At 42.9% G+C, this 19,604-nt stretch overlaps 1 protein-coding gene across 5 annotated transcripts in view; it reads right to left on the bottom strand.

Annotated features, from left to right (window-relative positions):
• Positions 1-19,604, bottom strand: part of LOC147185683 (utrophin-like) — a 91,644-nt gene that overhangs the window by 26,467 nt on the left and 45,573 nt on the right. For all 5 annotated transcript variants that reach the window (XM_086104110.1, XM_086104109.1, XM_086104112.1 and 2 more), the window contains 6 exons: positions 8,505-8,677; positions 6,665-6,821; positions 1,865-1,994; positions 857-1,125; positions 585-731; positions 132-210 (listed from right to left, as the gene is read on the bottom strand). In XM_086104110.1, the coding sequence (XP_085960236.1) occupies positions 132-210; positions 585-731; positions 857-1,125; positions 1,865-1,994; positions 6,665-6,821; positions 8,505-8,677 (955 nt within the window). The remainder of the gene's footprint in view (positions 1-131; positions 211-584; positions 732-856; positions 1,126-1,864; positions 1,995-6,664; positions 6,822-8,504; positions 8,678-19,604) is intronic.

The following is a 19,604-nucleotide window of genomic DNA, read 5'->3' as shown; positions in this document are numbered from 1 at the left end:
CGCTTTCTGGTTTGTCTGTCCTTGAAATAATGTCCCAACTGAGGGCCAATACTGCATTAAAAAAAAAAACAACAACAACAACAACAGAAAAACAACCCATATGTGATTTCAAGCGAATGTTTGCTACTCACTGGATAAGAAATGCTGAGAGGAGGGGCCAAAGTCTCGGTGGGCTTCCTGGAGGAGTTTCAGTCTGTCCTCCACTGCCACCTGCAACAAGAGTCGTCCAAAAGATTATTCAAAAACGCAGCCCGATTTTGAATCGCACTGATGCAAAATGGCCGAGGAAGCTTAAGTTCAAACAGGTAAGCGTTCAAATGACTTTATAGGACAACGGATCTTCGGTTTTCATCTGCCCTTGTGATGGTATGACTCAAATTTTCAGCAATTACTGGTATGTTGCGGAAAATAGCCTTGCGGTACCAAGCTGTGATTATACACAGGGTGTGTTTGGAACAAAAGGTGAAATGGGAGGGATGAGTAAAAAAAGAAAAAAAAAAAAGACTAGACAAGTCCAGATAAAATACTGTAGCATGATAGGAAAAGTGTTTAATATGGCCGCATCCACTGAGGCTGCGCTGTACCTGTAGTAGCTTCCACCTCATGTTGAGCTGGTCCAGCTGCCTGGAGGCAGTGGAGGACAGCTGGATGTCCAGCGGAGTCAGCTCTGCAGAAAGCTCATTTACTATCTGGACATCCTGACGCAGCGGACTGATTTCCTCCCGGAACACCTAAAATAATAAATAAATAAAGGAAGGAGGAGAAATGGGTTGATGGTATACAAATAAATGCAACTTTTCTTCTTTTAATTCTCGATGTAGCCCATGTGCTAAGAGAGGGCTTGACTCATGCTAACCAGAGTCTGGTCGATGTGGTCCTGCAGGGAGTCGATGAGCAGGTCGCCCACAGGCTGCCAATCGGACTTGGCGTCCTCGGCCCGAGTCAGCCGCAGATCCAGTTGGTCCATAGAGCTCTGGAGCTCCTGCAATCGCTCCAGGGCTTGCTCCACCTGATTCTGCCAGCCTCCCGCGTGTCCCCTCAGACGCTCCCAGCGCTCCCTCACCTCGCCCGTCTGCTTGCGAATAGCCCGAGCCAGGCCGCGGGCCTTTTGCTCCGGGCTGAGGTCTGGAAGGAATCAGGGAAATGATAAACAAAACAGTCTTAGTGTTATTTATTGGAGGATGCTTGCTGGATGAACATTGTGGTCTTCTACAACCGTTTTCCTGAGCGTGGAATTTGCTCTCCGGGGTGCTGATTGAATTGAGTACGAGCATCTTTAAACATGCAGACAACAATCAAAAGCCTAATAAGAGTGGAGGAAACGTACACAATTAACTGTTTACCACTGTGCCACATCCCAACGACTTTGATTAAACACGGCGCATACACTTCGATGTCAACTCATCGGTTTATAAAAGCGGACGATACTTTGATCGCGGCGTCAAGAGAGCACAGCGATGTCTGTCGACGCTCTGAAGTCGTGCCACACCCCCATCGCGCCCTCTTGGCTCTCTTTAATTATTAACGGGGGGGAAAAAAAACGAGGATCGTTTGAAGGCAAATGTGGTGACTGGACAAAATCTGAATAATTTAAGAGTGGTAACCTTAACGAGTTGATGCATTTTTTAATTTCCCAATGGGGTCAGGATTGCCAGGACGGCCGACATATCAATGGATTGTGTTGCAAAACTTAAGTGCATCTTGCTTGCTTTGGATATCGAACTTCGTTAAAGGATTGATCGGTTTGAGAGAGAAAAAAAAAAAACACTGGCTCCATGACTTAAGTCATCAAATTCAATTCTGTGTGCTGCACTGTCAACACAGTGTTATCCGGCTTCAAGAACAGTCCTGCCCAAGTACCAACCTGTCTTGGGCTGCAGGTTCTTGCGTGGTTCTCCCGGACCTTCAATGGGCTGCTCTGCCAGAAACATGCGAGCTTGCTCCAATGTGCTTATCACCAGCTGCTCGCGTTCTTTCAGTTCCGACTGCAGCATCTAAAAAATAAATAAAATAAAAATAAATAAAAATGAGGAACGCATTCAAAGGCGTTAAAGGAGTTCTATCAAAAACAACAAATCGCAGTTGCTTTTTTTGAGTCGAATGAAACACTTGCATATGGCCTTCGTGATCGCAATGATTTGCCCCAATGATGGACACTCACTTAACCTTTGAGAGAAGTAGGGGAGGAGGGACGTTGCGATATAACAGTATAATTATTTTCGTTTTAACACACGCAAGACCCCGCGGGACTTCATTGCTTATCGGAGTGTGTGATTGCTTTACGAGGCGACAGTGTAAGTGTGAGACGCTGCCAGGCAGCTTGACGAAATGGGACGAGCTCGCTCGGTAACGCCACTTTCACGGCTTTTAAAACATGTACACAAGAAACAAGATTCTTTTTAACTCATTCAGTACCAGCCAATTCTGGACCAAGTCTGAAAAGACGTTTAAAAACGTCTTTGGGAGTGAATGAGTTAACTGCGAAATTTCAAAGTTCAAGACAATATTAAAAGGCGTGAAACAAACACTCACCACATCAACAAACCCCAGTGCCCTCTTCCCAAATGTTGAATATATCATAAAAAGTAGACTTTTTTTTTTAAACATTTGTAACAGTTTAAAAAAATCCAAGATAAAAACCTTTTTTTAAGTCAACATAATCACTTCATTTTTTTCTTGTAATACTCCACCACATATCAGACTTTTCATTTCTATCATTATGAGTGATTCTTTTTTCCAAACAAGGAACTCGCAACAAATCTAGATTTTTTTAAACAACACCCCCTCCCAAAAAAAAAAAAAAAATTGCAAAAAAAAAATATTTCCTAAAACGACCTCATATGGATAATTTAAGATGTATATAATTTGTGCAACACAACTAATGGATTATTTCCGAGGCGACTCAAGGTACACGTCCCTGCAGCTCTCCTACGTAACAAATATCTTCTGTCGAAATGGGATGTCAAGACAAAAAAAAGCAAAGAATAGCTCAGCTGGAGTGTGGGAATTTAAACACCCTCCACCGGTCTTGAAACGTGTCCTCTTTTGTTCCCGTTTCCTGCACGTGTTCACTCAAGGCAGCCCAAGTTCACGGAGACTGCCAACAAGTGAACAAACGCAGGCCTAGCGCTGAAAGAAGGCACGGGGGGGACGAATAAATGAAACCGCCGGGTTTGCTAATAAATTATTTTTGAAATGGTTCCTGCGCAGGAAGCGTAGTGGACGGATATAGCAAGAGAGATAAATCGAAGGCAACTTCCTCGACGGGCAGTAGGCGTATGAAGAGGCCAAAGGAGGTTTTTGGGAGGATAGGAAAACAAAATGAGGGGGGAGATAAAGTGTGAAGGATGGCTTATTCAAAGATCCATTGGATTATTCGTTTCATTTCGAAGCGATGCTCTTGGCTGCACTGAGCGTCCACTTGGCATTTCCTCAAACAAATAAAGACTAAAGAATGGAACATTTGTGAAATTAAAAACAAATCTGCTCGACAAACAAACCAGTCAAAATGAAATAAAAGCCAATGCAAATGAAAAATCCAAAACGATTCCTAATGCTGATCCTCGCAGAGCCAAAGTGCGTGAGCCCTCTATTACATCATCATCAATTTTTTTTTTGTGTGTGTGTGTGTGCGTTCAAAAACTTTTGGCGTGTGTTCAAAAAGTGAGGCGGGGTATGTGGTCTCTTCAAGTCTTTTCAATTAAAAAAAATTTAAATTTCACAAATGTAAAAAAATATATCAACTACATATTTAAGCCAATGTGCTTTTCATTTCGCTGACAAATCCCATCTGGCCGGTAAAAGATAAGACACAGCTGGCTATGTTCGAGATAAAAGGCTGCTCTTCTTTTCATCACTTATCACAATTGGACTCAGCATGTGTGCTTTAAGTACAAAAAAAAAGTCTGGCTTTCAGTGAGGATGACCTTGGTCGACATTGTGCAATTGTGGCCGCCGCACTGAATGATTGAGGCTTGGTGATGTTTGCTCGCGCGGCCAAAGGTGCACAGCAAAGAGTGTTATCGCTAAACGCCGTCGGCCAATTCTAACTCATACCCGCTACAACACAATAAGCACAGCTCAAGCCCTCATTTTCCTCCCGGAGACATTGAGGGGGTATCAAAATAGTGAGGGGGGGGGGGGGGGGGGGATAGATGGCCTGTAACTTTACAATTTATCACGAATGGGAATTTGGCAAAGCTCCAGTGGAGTGGTGAAATTTGGAAGGCGACAACAATTTTCATCAACAGTATCGTGTATGTTACCCAAGTGTGGATACTAGTACCACTGGTGGTACAATGGCTCCCTGTAGTGCTCGACAAAAGAATTACTAAGTACAGTTTAGCTGTATTTAACTTTTTTTTTTTAAGTATGTTTAAATGTCATTTTTAAGACGTTTTATTTTGGTAATTTCTTTTTACTTTCATCCTCACTGCTTTCACGCTATTATTAATACAGCTATATGAAAAACATGCCGATATAGTGTAAAAAACCCCCAAAAACAATCACTCCAGAAGTCTGGAATTGGTAATGGCACGTTTTTTTTTTAAGCGCTGAGAGACGCAAAAATCAAAGCAGCACTTTACCTTTAATAACAAGCGATTTCACAGCTAGCCGATCAGCGGCTAGCGCTCGCGTCTAACGACATGAAGCGATCGATTGTCGACGTAGTTTTAGATCCTAATTTTAGGTATAAACCTTCAAGCTCTGCCATTATTAAAGATTATAGGATAATAAGTGGAATATAATGTGGGTCAAAAGGGAAGTAACACATCATTTTTTAGTTTTATTTTTTGGCACAGGCTAGCAATATTTCTGCAATAACAGTGTGGGGGTCATCCATTGTTTCTCCGAATGTGTTCTCGAATGTGACTGATGATTCTCTCATGATGTTAAGGTGAAAAGAGCCAAGCACATTTATTGTTCTCCGCTGGAAGCTGGCCTGCGCTCGACGACATCCTTTGTAGGCCTTCGCACAGTATCTCAGAAAATGAAGAACGACCCGGCCAGAATTGGAAATGTTTTGTTAAATGTTTTTAGGAGGTAACACTGAAAGTAGTGAAGTGGAACGGTGTAAATTTCATGCCCCCCCACCCCCCCCAACCAAAAATAAAACGCAACTCAATCCACTAGTCTATATTGCTAGCAACAAAAGTGAGTCAGCGCCCGAGCGCAAACGACGTTGAATTTCCTTATTCTTTTGTCTACAATGATCATTTATTATTTTACAATATGAGTTAACTGAATCTTTAAAACGTGTATTATTTTATGAGTTCAACAGTTTTTATGTTAAGTTTATGAAACAGTAGAAAAAAAATTTGAACCACGCCAAAAAATCTATTTTACAATCTATCATCTATTTCTAAATATATATGAATTGTGAAGGGAATACGCCAAGTGTCATTTCACCTGAGATCGTTAAACATAAATCGAACCAGCGCGCAGTCCGTGCGCATGAGGCGTGACGTCTAACAATGTCAGGACTGGCGCGAGCTCAGTGAGGGTAGCGGACGGCGTAGTAAACGGTCTCCGCAGGCTGCCTCATCTATCTGAATGGAATTCCATGTCAACAATATCCAGCGCTTGTAATAAATAACCGCAACGGCTGACAGCCACCAATGAAGACAAACTTACAACCTGGGTCAGCATTGATTACTTAAGACACAAGACAATGATACCGTGCGGGGACGACGGCTTGAACGCAACAATGATCCGGCGGATAAACTGACGTGGTTGATTATTTAAATGCATTCAAACAAGTTTTATATGCACCGTTGGCTGCTGATTGCTTGCAATAAAACTGTCGATTAATAACCAAGGACGCACAAAACAGTTTGTTTATTTTCGTAGGGGACTGCCGCAAACTGCAATTCATCTTAACGTGACATGCCTGACCACTTGCCTGATGATGAATAATAACACTGGTGATTACCGCTTGGTGATTTACAAGCACGGGATGTTCCTGCGGTTTCAGCAAACAGCTAAGCTGCCTGCTTTTTTTTTGTTGACAAAAACGACAAAATGGAGATTTCACACAGTGACGCTCCACTTAACGTGATTTTATTTTATGTTTTTTTTAAATTCTGGAAAGTTGCCCTTTGCCATATGGCAGTTCACTTTTGGCGGTCTCCCTTTATCCCAGATTTTTTTTTAATCATAATTATCTCGTTTTATATCACAGATCTTACGCAGCAATAAGGGCGAGCCAGGAGGAAAGAGTGCCAAAAAGACAGAATGTCGAAAGTTTACGATCATTTCACACTTAAAATAGTAACCGTACCGTAATCTTTCCACAAGTGGTCAAGGATAATCACAGCCGCCGAGCACTTTCAATCTCTTGAATAAACAAACTGTAAGGTCATAAAACACATAAGCACATTTATTTACAAGCTGCCTCTGGCCACAACTCACACTAAATAAGTCAACACGCATTAGCCAGTTCACGGCCACCCGACTCTAGACTCTCATTCGCCGACTCCCCTGTCACTCATCAGGCCGGCTCTTGATGTGGATGTAAAGAGCCATCGTGCCAACAAACCCGCAAGAGGCGGTGTTTGTGACATGAGGGATAAGGAAAAGGACAATGGGAATGACGTGGAAGAAAGACTTAAGAGAAAATACAAAAGGAAATGATTCCGAGACGCACTGTGAGATGGAAACAAACCGTGCAGTGGTTCTGCTGCTGCAGCAGGGTGGGCACGTCTCCACCGACAGGCATCTGCTTGGCGAGCTCCTCGTCCTGCATGCAGATCCACCTCCAGAGCTCCTCCAGGAGGCCCAGAAGACGAGACCAGCGCTCGGCACTGGCTTCCAGGTGGGCTCTGCCAAGGCGAAGTGTCCATTTAGACATATTCGCATCAAGTTTACGGCACGCATGTTTGTTTGACTTTCTTGGGCCACATGAAATTATGCGGCGGGCCAGGAACAGCCCCCCGGGCCTTGAGTTTGAAACACCTGATCAAAGGCATTTTACGTTTGCAGTAAGCATTAAGCTAGCAGAATTTGCTCAGACAATTGACATGGTTTAGTTGCGCATTTTCATTTTTTAATACAGCAGACAATAATTAATTCGCTTTTATTGCAGGTTTTGGGCGGGAATAATAAACGGCCTGAAGCTTATTTGGAGAATTGAGCTAAGTGACTGGTGTGAAGGAATACTTTTAAATAAGTGTGTTTAAATATGTCAGTGGCTTCCTCCCACATTCCCAAAACATGCATGGCAGGTTAATGGAACACGCTAAATTGTCCCTAGGTGTGATTGTGATTGTGAGCGTGAATGGTTGTTCATCATTATGTGCCCTGCAATTGACTGGCAACCAGTTCGGAGTGTACCCCGCCTGCTGCCCGAAGACAGCTGGGATAGGCTCGAGCACTCCGGCAACTCTCGTGGGGATAAGCGGATTAGATAATGGCTGGATGGATGGATGGAAATATGTAAGTGGGACATTTAGCCTCGAGGCTACAAGTGGCATGCAAATCTGGAAGAACCCTCCAGAGCAAAAGAACTGGCACACACACAGCACGGTTTTTGTGCGGATCTGTCAGAAATCGGATGATTGCTTTTTTTTTTTTTTTTTTTTGGTTTCAGTTGGTGCAAAAGTTCTCGTCAGTACAGTATCCCTTCCAGTCTTTGTTCCACTGCTTCTCTCTCCGCTCCATCCTGTTTCTCGGCGCATCTCCATCTGGCTCTTGTCACCTTTAATTCCACCTACACTTTCTTCACAGCCCTATCAACCCAGAAATATGGTGCTTTTTTTTTTCTCCTTCCTTTGGCGAGGTCGCGACAGACCGAGGTCTATCAGTGTCATCTGAAGTTTATGTGGCTCTCGGCTGCCTCTGGAGATACATACATATTTCACCCCGAAGCGGCGCGACAGACATGCTGAAACACTGGGCGTGTTGTCTCTGATGGACAACGCCCCGAGACCGCATAAATATTTCACAGGCATGCGAGTCACGCTCGATAAAGAAAAAGGCCATCTGTGTGTGGTCCTTTATGGACTGAGCTCAGTGAATGGGGAGATGTCTTTGGGGTCATATATTATGAATAACATGCTAAGTGGAGGGGTAATGGAGTTGCGAGGTCTTTGACTCTGGACTAATGTTAAGGCTGATGTTTCTTAAGTAACCTCCAGGAAGCCTGGATAAGTTTAAATTAATTTAGATGTATTTATACTTCAATATATAATTCAATACTTTTGAAAGAGTAAATAACTAGGGGCACCTTCAGCACTTGCCCTACCACCGGGGGGCAAGTGCTGAATTATGAAATACGATATTTATAGCGAGTGATTAGAAATATTTTTTTCGTGATAAGTTTGACATATGCAGTAGCAAAAGACAGGACCACGGTGGGGCGCACACATCCTGGTCTGATCTTTACGCAGTTACAACCAGAGCCTGATTGAGGTTTTGAGGCGGCCCTGGGATATCAACCCATGACCCGAATGAGCCGAAAAGCGAATGACAACGATAAAGATGGATGGATGTTGGTTTTGACTGACCGAATGTTGACTGATTTGGCCTTGAGGTCGCTCCAGCGTTGGTTCATGTCATCCAGCCTGTGTTGAAGGAACACGGCCTCCTCGGAGCTTCCCAGAGCCTTGACCATTTTGGACTTGTTGCCATCCACGCTCTTGTAGATGTCATTGTGGGCGTCGATCTCAGCCTGAATGTCCTGGATGGGCAGACGGACACACCATTGAGTCACTTCAATGAAATAAACAACAGGAAAGTGACAAACCGAAAGGCGGATTCATGTGAGGGTGTTGCACAGAAGGGGGCTCATTTTTATTTTTGTAGAGTCCCCCCCTTTGACACGGGATGTCAACCCGGGAGCAACTCCCCAAGCAACGTCTGCCTCCACACCTCCTTTTGCTCTTATCACTGTTGCAGAAAATATCCCACTCTGTGTGTGTGTGTGTGTGTTCCAGATGCACTCGCTGTAGGTGAAAATCAGTAACAGAGCGACCAACCTTTTTTTTTTAAATTTTACTCCTCCCACATGTTATAAATGTTGTGGCACAGACAAACTTTGACTTGCCTACTTCCCCAAAAATAAACAATCACTTCAGAATGTGCATTATAATGGGGGTGCTAACGATGAATCACGGGGGGTTTACAGTCTTATGTAAGCGCACCACCGGGGCACCCAGGCTCCTGTCAAACGTTTTATTTTGGGATGTGTAAAATCGCTCCACTTTTCCTGCCGGCCGCTCTCTGGTGGGACTCTCCCTTCCGTTCGAGCCATTTGCACATTAAATAAATAAACCCCCAGTAGCATATGGATGTCGTGTGTGCGTATTACTGCCTGCAGCGGCGAGCACAGAGATGCAACTGACAAGACTTGGTGAGACACGAAGAATAAGAATTCCTGCCTACAGAGTTATATAGAGCTGCCTTGAGAGGCAAGTTCCAAGTTTGTCGTGGTTTTTTTTTTATAATAAAATCGCACTCCATAATATTGTCCATCATAAAAATATTCAGTCATGACACAATCAAATGAATGAATCAACACATTTTTTTTGTTGTTGTTGGTGGTTGTTTGTTTTTTTGGGGGGGGGCTACTAATTGACCGGGGAACTTTTGCTGGATTTATTGTACATGGAGACAGTTTCAGCTCCTCAGTACGGCAGTATTATCAGTTGCTCTTCATCGAGGATAAAGAAAACATGCAACAGACAAACAACAGATGCTATTTGTTAGCTTGTCTGCGGCGTTTCCTGTGATGTGTTAGCCTGAAGTTAACTTTTTTTAGAAACACGAGTAATTTGTCTTTTGTTCAATTTGACAAGTCATATGTCAATAGACGCGCTTTTAATTGACATTTTATCCGAAAGTTACATATAAAGGAGCTGAACACCGCGTTGAGGACGCGCGCTAAATATTTGGCACGTCAACCCAATGACAAGACGTCGGCGCGCAAAGACAGATTCATGCACACTTCAGACTGAGCCAACTGGACCTAACTCAAGTCATTAACCGAGTGCTTCCCCTTCCTTTTTTTTTTTTTTTTTTTTTTAAAGTTGGGTACTTCTACGTCAAACATACGCTTAGTTTGAGCACACGCGTGTGAACTCACACGCTCCGGGAGAGAAAACAGACACTGTGCAGGTATTGGTTGAGCACACATTCATTTACAAAAGCTCCCTTTTGCAATTCATTTTAGCAACTGAAAGACAGGTTAGTGTACATGATCCAAACCAAATACTCGTGCGGTCTAAGGCCCATAAATCAGTATGCAACAAAAGGTTCATTATATTTGGTGGTTTGGGGGATGAAGGCCTCCAGCACCATTAATAATTACGGAAAAATACTGATGACATCAAACGCATGCTTGGAATGATAAAAAAAAAGAAAAAAAACACTACACTTGTGTAGGCGGGTAAAAAGCTGAAGGTTAATAGTTTGTGCATCGCATAAAAGCAATAACGAGCCTTGTTTAGCGATGCGCTACTTGAAGTGAATACTTTTGCGCCCACATTTCTCTGAACACGTACCTGATTTCATCTGGACGGCATTTCTATTTGGAACGACTACTTTGCGAGTTTTTATATTTCTCCACCAGGCACCAAGCTGTTTCAACCTTCAAAGCATGTAACGACAATATAAATACTCTCCGAGCGTAAGGTGCCTATACTTGACAACAATGGCTGCAATTACGATTGGAAGTGGACCCACGCTGAGGAGGCAAAGTCAAAAACAGTTTGTACATCCGCTGCCGCAAGGTCAAGAAGGCCGGGTGGATAAATACCTGTTCAAACTTCCTGAGTAGCTCGTGCAAACTGAAATTTAAACCAATCATGTTGCCGCATGTGCTTAGGCTCCTCCCACTCCCGCCGAGCCCTTTCTACATCTTCTCCTTTCCTACGAGTTGGGTCGAAGGTCAACAAATGTCAGATCCCTCTTGGATCTTCCCATTCGGGGAACGCGTTCCAAGCATGCTTTCCAGAGGGGGGGGCGATCTGGAATCGGGATTAAGAGGACGACCAGTGCCGTCGGAGTTCTCAGACAGCCAGGAACAGGATGCGCTGAATCCAACAAATCTTGGAATGAAAGTCTGCAAATTGGAGATAAGATGCTGGGAGACTTGAGGGATGTAGAAGCTTTTCTTTCTTGCCTCCGATTGTTTTTTTGTTTTGTTTTGTTAAATCTGCATGAAGCTTTCAAGGGGACGTCCGGCCTTGTCCTGGATTACAACTCCAACTCCAAAAGGCACATGGAAGCGATCACGTGCCAAGAGTCACCTCGGCGTCTCCCTCCTAATCATGACTAGCGCTCAGTCAAAGAATGCTTTCTTCTGGTCTTGGAGCCCAAGGCCACGTTTTCACCCGACAGCCCGGCGCCTCCATCTTTTTTTGAGTCCGAGCCCCACCAGATATTATCTCCTCGGAGAAGACGCCTTGCTAATCGCTGTCGCAGGTTTTTTGGGGGGGGGGGGGGGTTTCACCAAAAGCTTCCCGTGTGGATGTTTGCTCCTTGAGGGGATCTTGGGAGGGGGTCTCGCTGCGCCACTGGCTGCCTCAGCGGCTCTCTGGCTGCCTCAGCGGCTCTCTGGCCCACTACAAACCCCCTCACTCGTTTTCACAGCTGTTTATTATTGTAATTTCCCCTTTCCCCTCCTCTTCCTCACTCACTCACTCGCTCTTTCTCTCTCCCACCCTGGCAGTCCCCGACACTAACTTGGACACACCACACACCCACTTCCTGAGGCCGACCCCTGCTCCCCGCCCGTGCTTTCGAGACCATGACATAAAGTTTGAGGGGGCAAAAAAACTGCTGAGAGATGAAGTGATGAGTGGGCCACTAGGCCAAATGTCCATTGGGACAAAAGAAATAAAGGAAATGAAGGGCGTAATTCACATTTGGACATTGGAACCGTGTCTGACTTCTAATAGGCTTTATAGGAAACAGGATTTTTTTTATTTTTGCTAGAATGTGTTATTTTGCGTATCCGATAAACGACATCATCGGTCGATCGGCAAATGATAACATGATAACCAATTACCCATATTGCTTTAAAATGTAAGAATGTATGCCGATCAGATCCGTGCATGTGGTAGCTTGACCTCCAAATGACACCTACCCGACTCAATCTACCTCTTAATAGCGGCACTATCATGTCACAATTGTAACATTGGGGGGGGGGGGGGGGGGGGGCTAGAACAGTAAAATGGCATTTTCATTCATCTCAAACAGAAAAGATGAGCCAATGAAACACATTTCTCAAGGCACCACTGTACTACCAATAGTTCGTACCAAAAATCGAGTCAGAGTGGTAAATGTTTCAAGCTGATTGGATACTTGCTGGCACGTAGGGTCGTCGTCGTCTTTGGGGCTGGCGCTGAGCATACATTAAAGATGCGCTCGCGACAATGTATGTTGGCAATGGGAACAGAAGAAGTGCAGACATGCGGCGCACATCAAAGACAAGCAGACAGATGGCTGTCAGGCCAAGGGGAGCCAGAGTGAGAACGCGAGAAAGACAAATACAAAGTTGCATATTCATAAGGAGAAGACTTTGAAGTGCACTTAGCTCATTAAAAAGATCTACATATCTCCGGGCCCTTTAAACAGCATTTTTGATTCATAAAGTCAACTACTGTATACTGCTTGAGGAATTTCTACTTAACCATGTAAAATGTATTAAGACGGTGACATGTTTTTTTGTGCAGGGATTTTAATTTAATGGAAAAATACATGATTACATGTTGACAGATTATTGGGGGTATTTTGAAACGCTGACTTTAGTCATATTTGACATCAACTATTGAGGGTTCTCAGGAAAAATAATGCATTATTTAAGCAATCACCCCCCCCATATTTATTTAACCCTTTCATGCACAAATAATGATAACCTGTAACCTGATAACCTGTCCACTGTAGTAACCGCTGTGCCTGAAAGGGCTAAAAAACAATAAATAAATAAGTAGTACTGCAACATGATAGCAGTACTACTGGATGGTAAAATTGGGAAATGGGAATGACAAAAGAGCAGTTTGCCATGTGATGTCGAGAGGGAGCCGAAGTGATGCCGCCCACACGGAGTTAAACAAGCATGTAACAGGATCACAAACGTGGCACCGGCACACAAACACACCCGGGGCCTCGCTTCCACTTAACGGGCGAGCTTGCGTCATGGCATACAAGTCAAGAAGCTTCTGACCTCACATGATCCTGCCTTTAAAACGGATAGCTTGTTTTATTCCTCCCTTAGGATGCTCCGGGTTATCTCGGCTGCGAGTAAAATGAGCGCGGCAAGAAGAGAATAGTCAAACGAAATCCTAGAAAAACCTCAGTTGAACCAGAAATGTACTCACAGTGTGACAAGGCTGCCATGAGAGAAAACAAGAGACGGTCGTAGGTATCGCCCAATGGGAATGCAGTAGCGGGAGCGCAGGTCAAAGCCATGACATGGCACTCAAGCTGCTACAATTCATAGCAAGAACGCCTCGGAAGCAAGAACGAAATTGATCCAACGTGCCGCTGTTGCCGCTGATAATCAGCTATCGATTCACATAGCGCTTTTGTGGGTGCACAAACAAGACACTCAAGAGATAAAGATCGAGGTCGAAAACAAAAACACGATCCTTACTCTGTGTCGAAGCTCAATGATGTCACTAATGACAGTGCCAGCATTTTAATGAGGAAAATAGCATTCTTATAATATTGTACGATATAAAAATATACAGGGCGGCGCGGTGGTTGACTGGTTAGCACGTCGGTCTCACAGTGTGTCGGTACACATTGAGGCATCATGGCTTCACAGCAGTAATCTTAGCCATTCTTCGCAGAGGATAAAGAACGTATGCCTGTGAGTATTTTCGGTTGCCAAGTGTTGCTTTGTGTTCAAATATCCGTTGTGTTAAGGGTTACAACACGGCTGAATATATGCTAATCATTAGGCTGTCTGAGGTGGTTCCCATTGCTAGGCCTCATGGTTGTTTTCAAATTGTTTGGAATACATAATTTTGTTCGACAGCAGACTTTGATTATTATTACTTGCTCAACTGCCCCTAGTTGCTTTTTCTCGGCAAGAGAGTGGTTACAAGCGCTAAACAATGCTTTAGAAGTGTGTTTTAATATGCTTAAATGTATTTTAAGCCCACAGGATTCAAGGTAAAACTATTAAAAAAATATTTAGATGGTCTCTGAATATCAAGGATTTTCATGATTACGGGTAAGTCTGGAACTCCTGGAAAGTTGTTCAACCCAAATACTCCAGGCATCAGCAGTAGGATTATGAATATCATATCAATCCAGGAGCTGGGAAAGAAGTTAAATGAGAATCCGACTGGCTCTGGTGATGATGTTTGCGTGATGTTTAAAGATAGCCAAGCGTCTTGAATGTGAATAAAAGGAGACTTTCAGAGAAAGAGGCTTTAAGAGGAAGAGGGCTGACAGATGGTAGAAGATGACACGCTTGCAAAAGGCTGAAAAAGAAAGAAATGGAATCAAAGCTGCGAACAGCAATGAAAGGGTCCATCGAACTTTGTTGCCGTGCTCCGTCCGCACAAGCAGAGACGAAAATTCAAGTGTTTCAGAATTTAACATCGCCCATCTGTCTGGTGTATGTGGTTGAAATTTAAAAACAGAGCTCTGAAAATGGCAACATCGAGCCGACTTTCAACCAGCATGGCAAATTTCCTGTTTTTTTTTTCTTGAGACTTTTTGTGACTCTACTCAGAAGAGACATACTTATTAAAATTACTATTTTCCGAGAAATGTGTGGTGGGCTGGGTAGGGCTAACATGACCTTAAAATGGCTGCTTTAAACCAAAATGGCTGGCTTCTTGTGTCTTTTTGGGCATAGATTAATGAGACTTTTTTGTGGGTCTACTTATAATGGACATGAGCAATAAAATTCATGCGTCTATGGGACAGTGCCTTTAGGGGCTGATGTTTAAAAATAAAAATCTGTGGGGCCCTGAAAATGGCTGATAGGAACCTAAAATGGCCGCTTTTATTGACGCTACAGATCCATGCGCACCAAATCCAGTAGACACTTAAACAGCTTCTTCCCTCTAGCCATTAACTCCTTAAACAGTCACTGACGTAGTCACTCTTCTTGTACTACAAATACTGCTACTGGTTACTCTAAAATGGTTCAATGATTTGTTGTTTACGATGATACTAATGCAGCGTGTTATACCGGAGACAAATTCCTTGTGTGTTCTACATACTTGGCCAATAAAGATGATTCTGATTCTGATTCTGAATTTGGGCCTTGGTTCGTGAGGCTTTTTTGGTGGATCAATTTAGGATGGAGTGTACGATAAAAATCCATGCGTCGATGGGATACTGCCTTTGGCGGCTGAAGTTTAAAAAAATAATAATCTGTGAGGCCTGAGGCATATGGGTTCTTGAATCTTCTTTGTGTGTCTACTCATGATGGACATACCCACCAAATTTCATGTTGCTTAAGCAAACTGGTCAGGGGCTGAATTTTCCAAAATATAGAATTTTATGATTTATTTTACTTTTATTTTGGGGGGGAGTATCAGAAAGCTCTAAAATAGCGATTTAAATATCGCAAAAATAACAAAAGCCAATGTAGAAATCTCAAAAAAGAATACCACAAACACAGCTTGGTGCTATGAAGACAATTTTTTTTCAATATTTATGTTATTTGCGATAGTTTGTTTGCAGCGGAAGAACGATGGAGTGTGCCAGATAAGATCAGCTCAGCTTTCGTCGATGGTAGTGTGAGAAAGGTTCCGATTCCAAAACGCTTGCCTCCACCAAAGCAAAACATTCCACCGGGCTCTACGATAACAAGCCCGCCTTTAAATTACATATTTTCCAATTCACACAAGATCACTTTATGCCAGCACCCCCACACCCACATCCATCTCATATAGCTCATATTCCTTCATATTTTTTTTCATAAATATTCATGATGCCCAGTGTTTCCTCTTTTAACTCTGTAATTCAAACATCCTTGCCTTCACTATAGAAAAGAAGCGCTACTAACAGGCCTTGGAAGGGCGCGAGTGGTTTACAAAAAAAAAAAATCCATATATCTAAAGAGAGCCTTGCTGGGAATGGGGAGCTGACACATGCATGAGATCTAGAGCTTAAATTTAGACGCAAATCAATAGATAATGTGCTTTGTGTTGAGTGAACATCAGGCAGATTATGATTCAAAAATCGCCGCATGAAGCAAACAGAAGAGATTGTAAAGTAAAAAAAAAAAGTTTCCATCAGGGTGTGTCGTGCCAACAACACATCCTGCGCGGGCCCCCTGAGGGAGTCGCCAGTGGGCAGGACCTGCAATTTTAGTACCCCCACCCTCCTTCCACTTTTATCAGCCATTCCGTTTCTACTACAATATGAGGACACTTCCTTTGAGCTCCAACAAGCTGCTTTGGTACATAGTAGGGCTTAAAGATTTTGAAAAATCATGTAATTGTGCTTCCCGTGTCTATGTATTTTGTTGACAAACACAAGCAATCAATCTGAACTAGAATAAATGAGATCAGATTTATTTAGGATATACAGTATATTATACATGTTGTGGTCTTATAGGAAATAGCTTTAGCTGATGCTAAAATAAAGGCAAATGAACCGCGAATGAATATGACAAGCAGTTTATCTACTTCGATTCAAGTTATTGACTTCCTAAATGCTGACTAATCTTTAAGGCGTTCCCCACTGGTAACAAGATTACAAATTGGATTTTACAGCTGTTCCTTCCTGCGGCCTCACAACGTCCATAATTCTGAAACACGTGTCCCCCAACATCAAAATGCAAATCGCGACATACATCACGTCAAGATTAATTGCTGGAACAACCAGAGGAGACACCCTTTTGCTAATGATGCAACGAGTACAGGAGGAGGAAGAAAAACAAGTGACAGAAGCATCAAGCTTTGTTGCGACACAAAGCGTGTTCTGTAGATCAAGTCAAATAGAAAGTGGAGTCAAACGCACTGTAAATCTGTCAGACACACAATGTGGTCTTTTCAAAACTTTTAAAACCATGCAACCTCCTTTGAAATCCCGAAATATTCTCCTCCGCACACAGCCTAAAAGAAAAAAAAACTCAAAGCAAACGCCATCGGGGCTTGAATCTCTGGTTAAATTCAACACCAATAATCACATTTATACACTCGCTGCACAAACACAACCGACTCCCACGTCACTCCCCGCCCTTTAAAGCCACACGCAGTCAAAGTCACAGACACTACACAGTGTGGAATGTAATTGGAGACCCCCCAAGTGGACAAAAATAATAACTGCGCCTTGCACAGTTTCGGCAGCTCTCGATAGCATCCACACTGAGGGTGCCGATACTAATAATAAGACCAGCAGCGTCAAAGGAGATGATGCTGATGCAGTGGGTACAGAGCGTATTTTTGTGGTGGAGCATAAATGTACATTCTTAGTCATATACATCCTCCACTGTTCTTGCAGCCTCCTCATCTGCTGCGTTTAGCGCCGACCACAAGCTTAGGTAGGAAGGTGAGCTGTTATATCACCGCCTACTAATCTATTACATTTCCATTATCTACTTCTCTACAGTTACAATAGTGGCAAGTTATACCTGTGACGATGATCGCTAAACACTCACAAAAGCAGCTAGCTACATTAACAACCTAAACTAGATGGCAGAAAAAAAAAAGTTACGTCATGAGATAGATGTGGTAAGGGGATTTTTTTTTTTTTTTTTTGGATGGTGAGTAATCATTGCTACGCACAGACGCATATATTCCCGTGTCGTTTCGAATCAGCGGCTCCTTTGATCGCCTCGCCGACGAAAGCCATATTAAAAAGGAGCATGCGTTAGTAGATGAAATGCTTGTCCGATTAGGCGCCTCCTCGAGTTGAAATACATATCTGTTCATAAATACTTGTACACATTAGCAACAGAAAAAAAACAATGTCCTCACGCCGACGCATTTCCTTTAAAAGAGGGGTTGGAAAATGACAAATACATAAGATCTGTTCGGCTCTCAGGACGCGAGACGCCGTGCTTGCTGACAAAAAAAAAGAACATGAAGAAATGGAGCTGGAAAAAGAAATCCGCTCATTCAAGCACCTATATAAAAGATGGCCAACACTGTCGCAAGGGAGGCATATGCAGGTACATCGGTTCCATCAGATCTAGGAATTATTTTATGTGTGAACGTATGCAGACAAGAAGCCATGCAACAAATGGCTGCTCAGCTGTTCCTTGTCCAGGTGGATCCAAATTAATGCGGAGATAACTTCAAAGTCCCCTGGAACGCAACTCCCTTTTTTCAACGCCGATTAATTGGAAAGCCCTGGACTTGGTGAATTTGCAGTTGTGATGCAGCGTGCACAACCACGTAGCAATTACTCTCTCGAAATCCACTACACTGCAGACGCTAGACACAATGCTTAAAGGAGGAGAAATAAAGCAAGAGTGGAGGAGCCATTTGTACTGCGAAGCACCACCACCTCTTTCCTGTTTCGAGGTAGGGCTGCCAGTCACCAGCTAACTCCGAGTTAGGTTGCTCCAAAATGCGCAGGAGTCCACAAGTTGCTTCATTTTTCCAATTAATGTGATCTTTATTTGAAAACAAAACTGCTCCGTTCCTTTCATTAACATCCGGCAATGAGACGCTAATGACAAAGTGGCAGGAAAAAAAAAAAAACCTCAACATAAATTTATGGCTCAATGTTTTAACTTGTATAATGTCTTTTTAACTTCAAATGGCTTTATTAATTAAAATACAATGACTTTATCAATGAACTAAAACACAGAACCATATTTGTACAAAGTAAATATATATTTTTAAAAATCATTTGTACATTTCAAACAAATATAAAATTTTTGAGTTGAATATGGAAATCAAGGGATTAACGATGATCAAATAATGAAATGATGACTACTGACAAAAGCGGTGGGATAATTTCCATATTTCGGGGGAATATTAACTATTCATATTCAACCAAATGCTTCCGAACTGTGCTTCACAGTGCAGATGGACAATAACCAGCAGCATACGACAAAAAAAATAAAATAAAAATTCCATAATTCATCTCCTTAAAAAAACAAAATGTAAGCAGCAGGAGTATTTTCATTCATCCAATTTCAGTGCGTCAAAACATTTTCTCACCATGTCAAGTGGCAAAACGCTGCTTGTTTTACACAAAATAAAGCCGTCTCTCCTCTACGAAAGAGAGAAACCATCAATGAAATAACCTTTTTTTTTATGTCTCGCAGTCGCCATCATCATCATCGGCTTTCATATCGTTCATCAACACCAGAGAGGTACTTGGGGCATAGCGCGCACTGCAAGAGATGCATCAGAATGTTTCATGGCTTAAAATCCTTTTAAGTGGCCCCTCACATCCCTCCTGGATAAGTGGGAGATGATGGGCGAGATCCATTTCCTTGGCCGCGATTTGCATCTATTTAGTGCTCGGGGGCATCAAAGGTGTCAGAAGTTGGGAGCCAATTAACCCGGCTATAACCTGCCGACGCCTTACAAAGCCAGACTAGGACGGCGGATTAAAACCAGACGAGCGCTTGGAAACCGACCGGCCGAGTCGATTTATGAGAAGAAATAAGAAATAAAATTTGATTAATAAGGGAACCAGACACATCATACTCTTAAAACAAGTTGTTTTATATG

Source organism: Hippocampus guttulatus, chromosome 23 (genome assembly GCF_054856545.1).
Source record: "Hippocampus guttulatus isolate MCC_2025c chromosome 23, RoL_Hgut_1.0, whole genome shotgun sequence".
Classification (NCBI taxonomy): domain Eukaryota; kingdom Metazoa; phylum Chordata; class Actinopteri; order Syngnathiformes; family Syngnathidae; genus Hippocampus; species Hippocampus guttulatus.
This window is presented reverse-complemented; position numbering and strand designations above follow the sequence as displayed.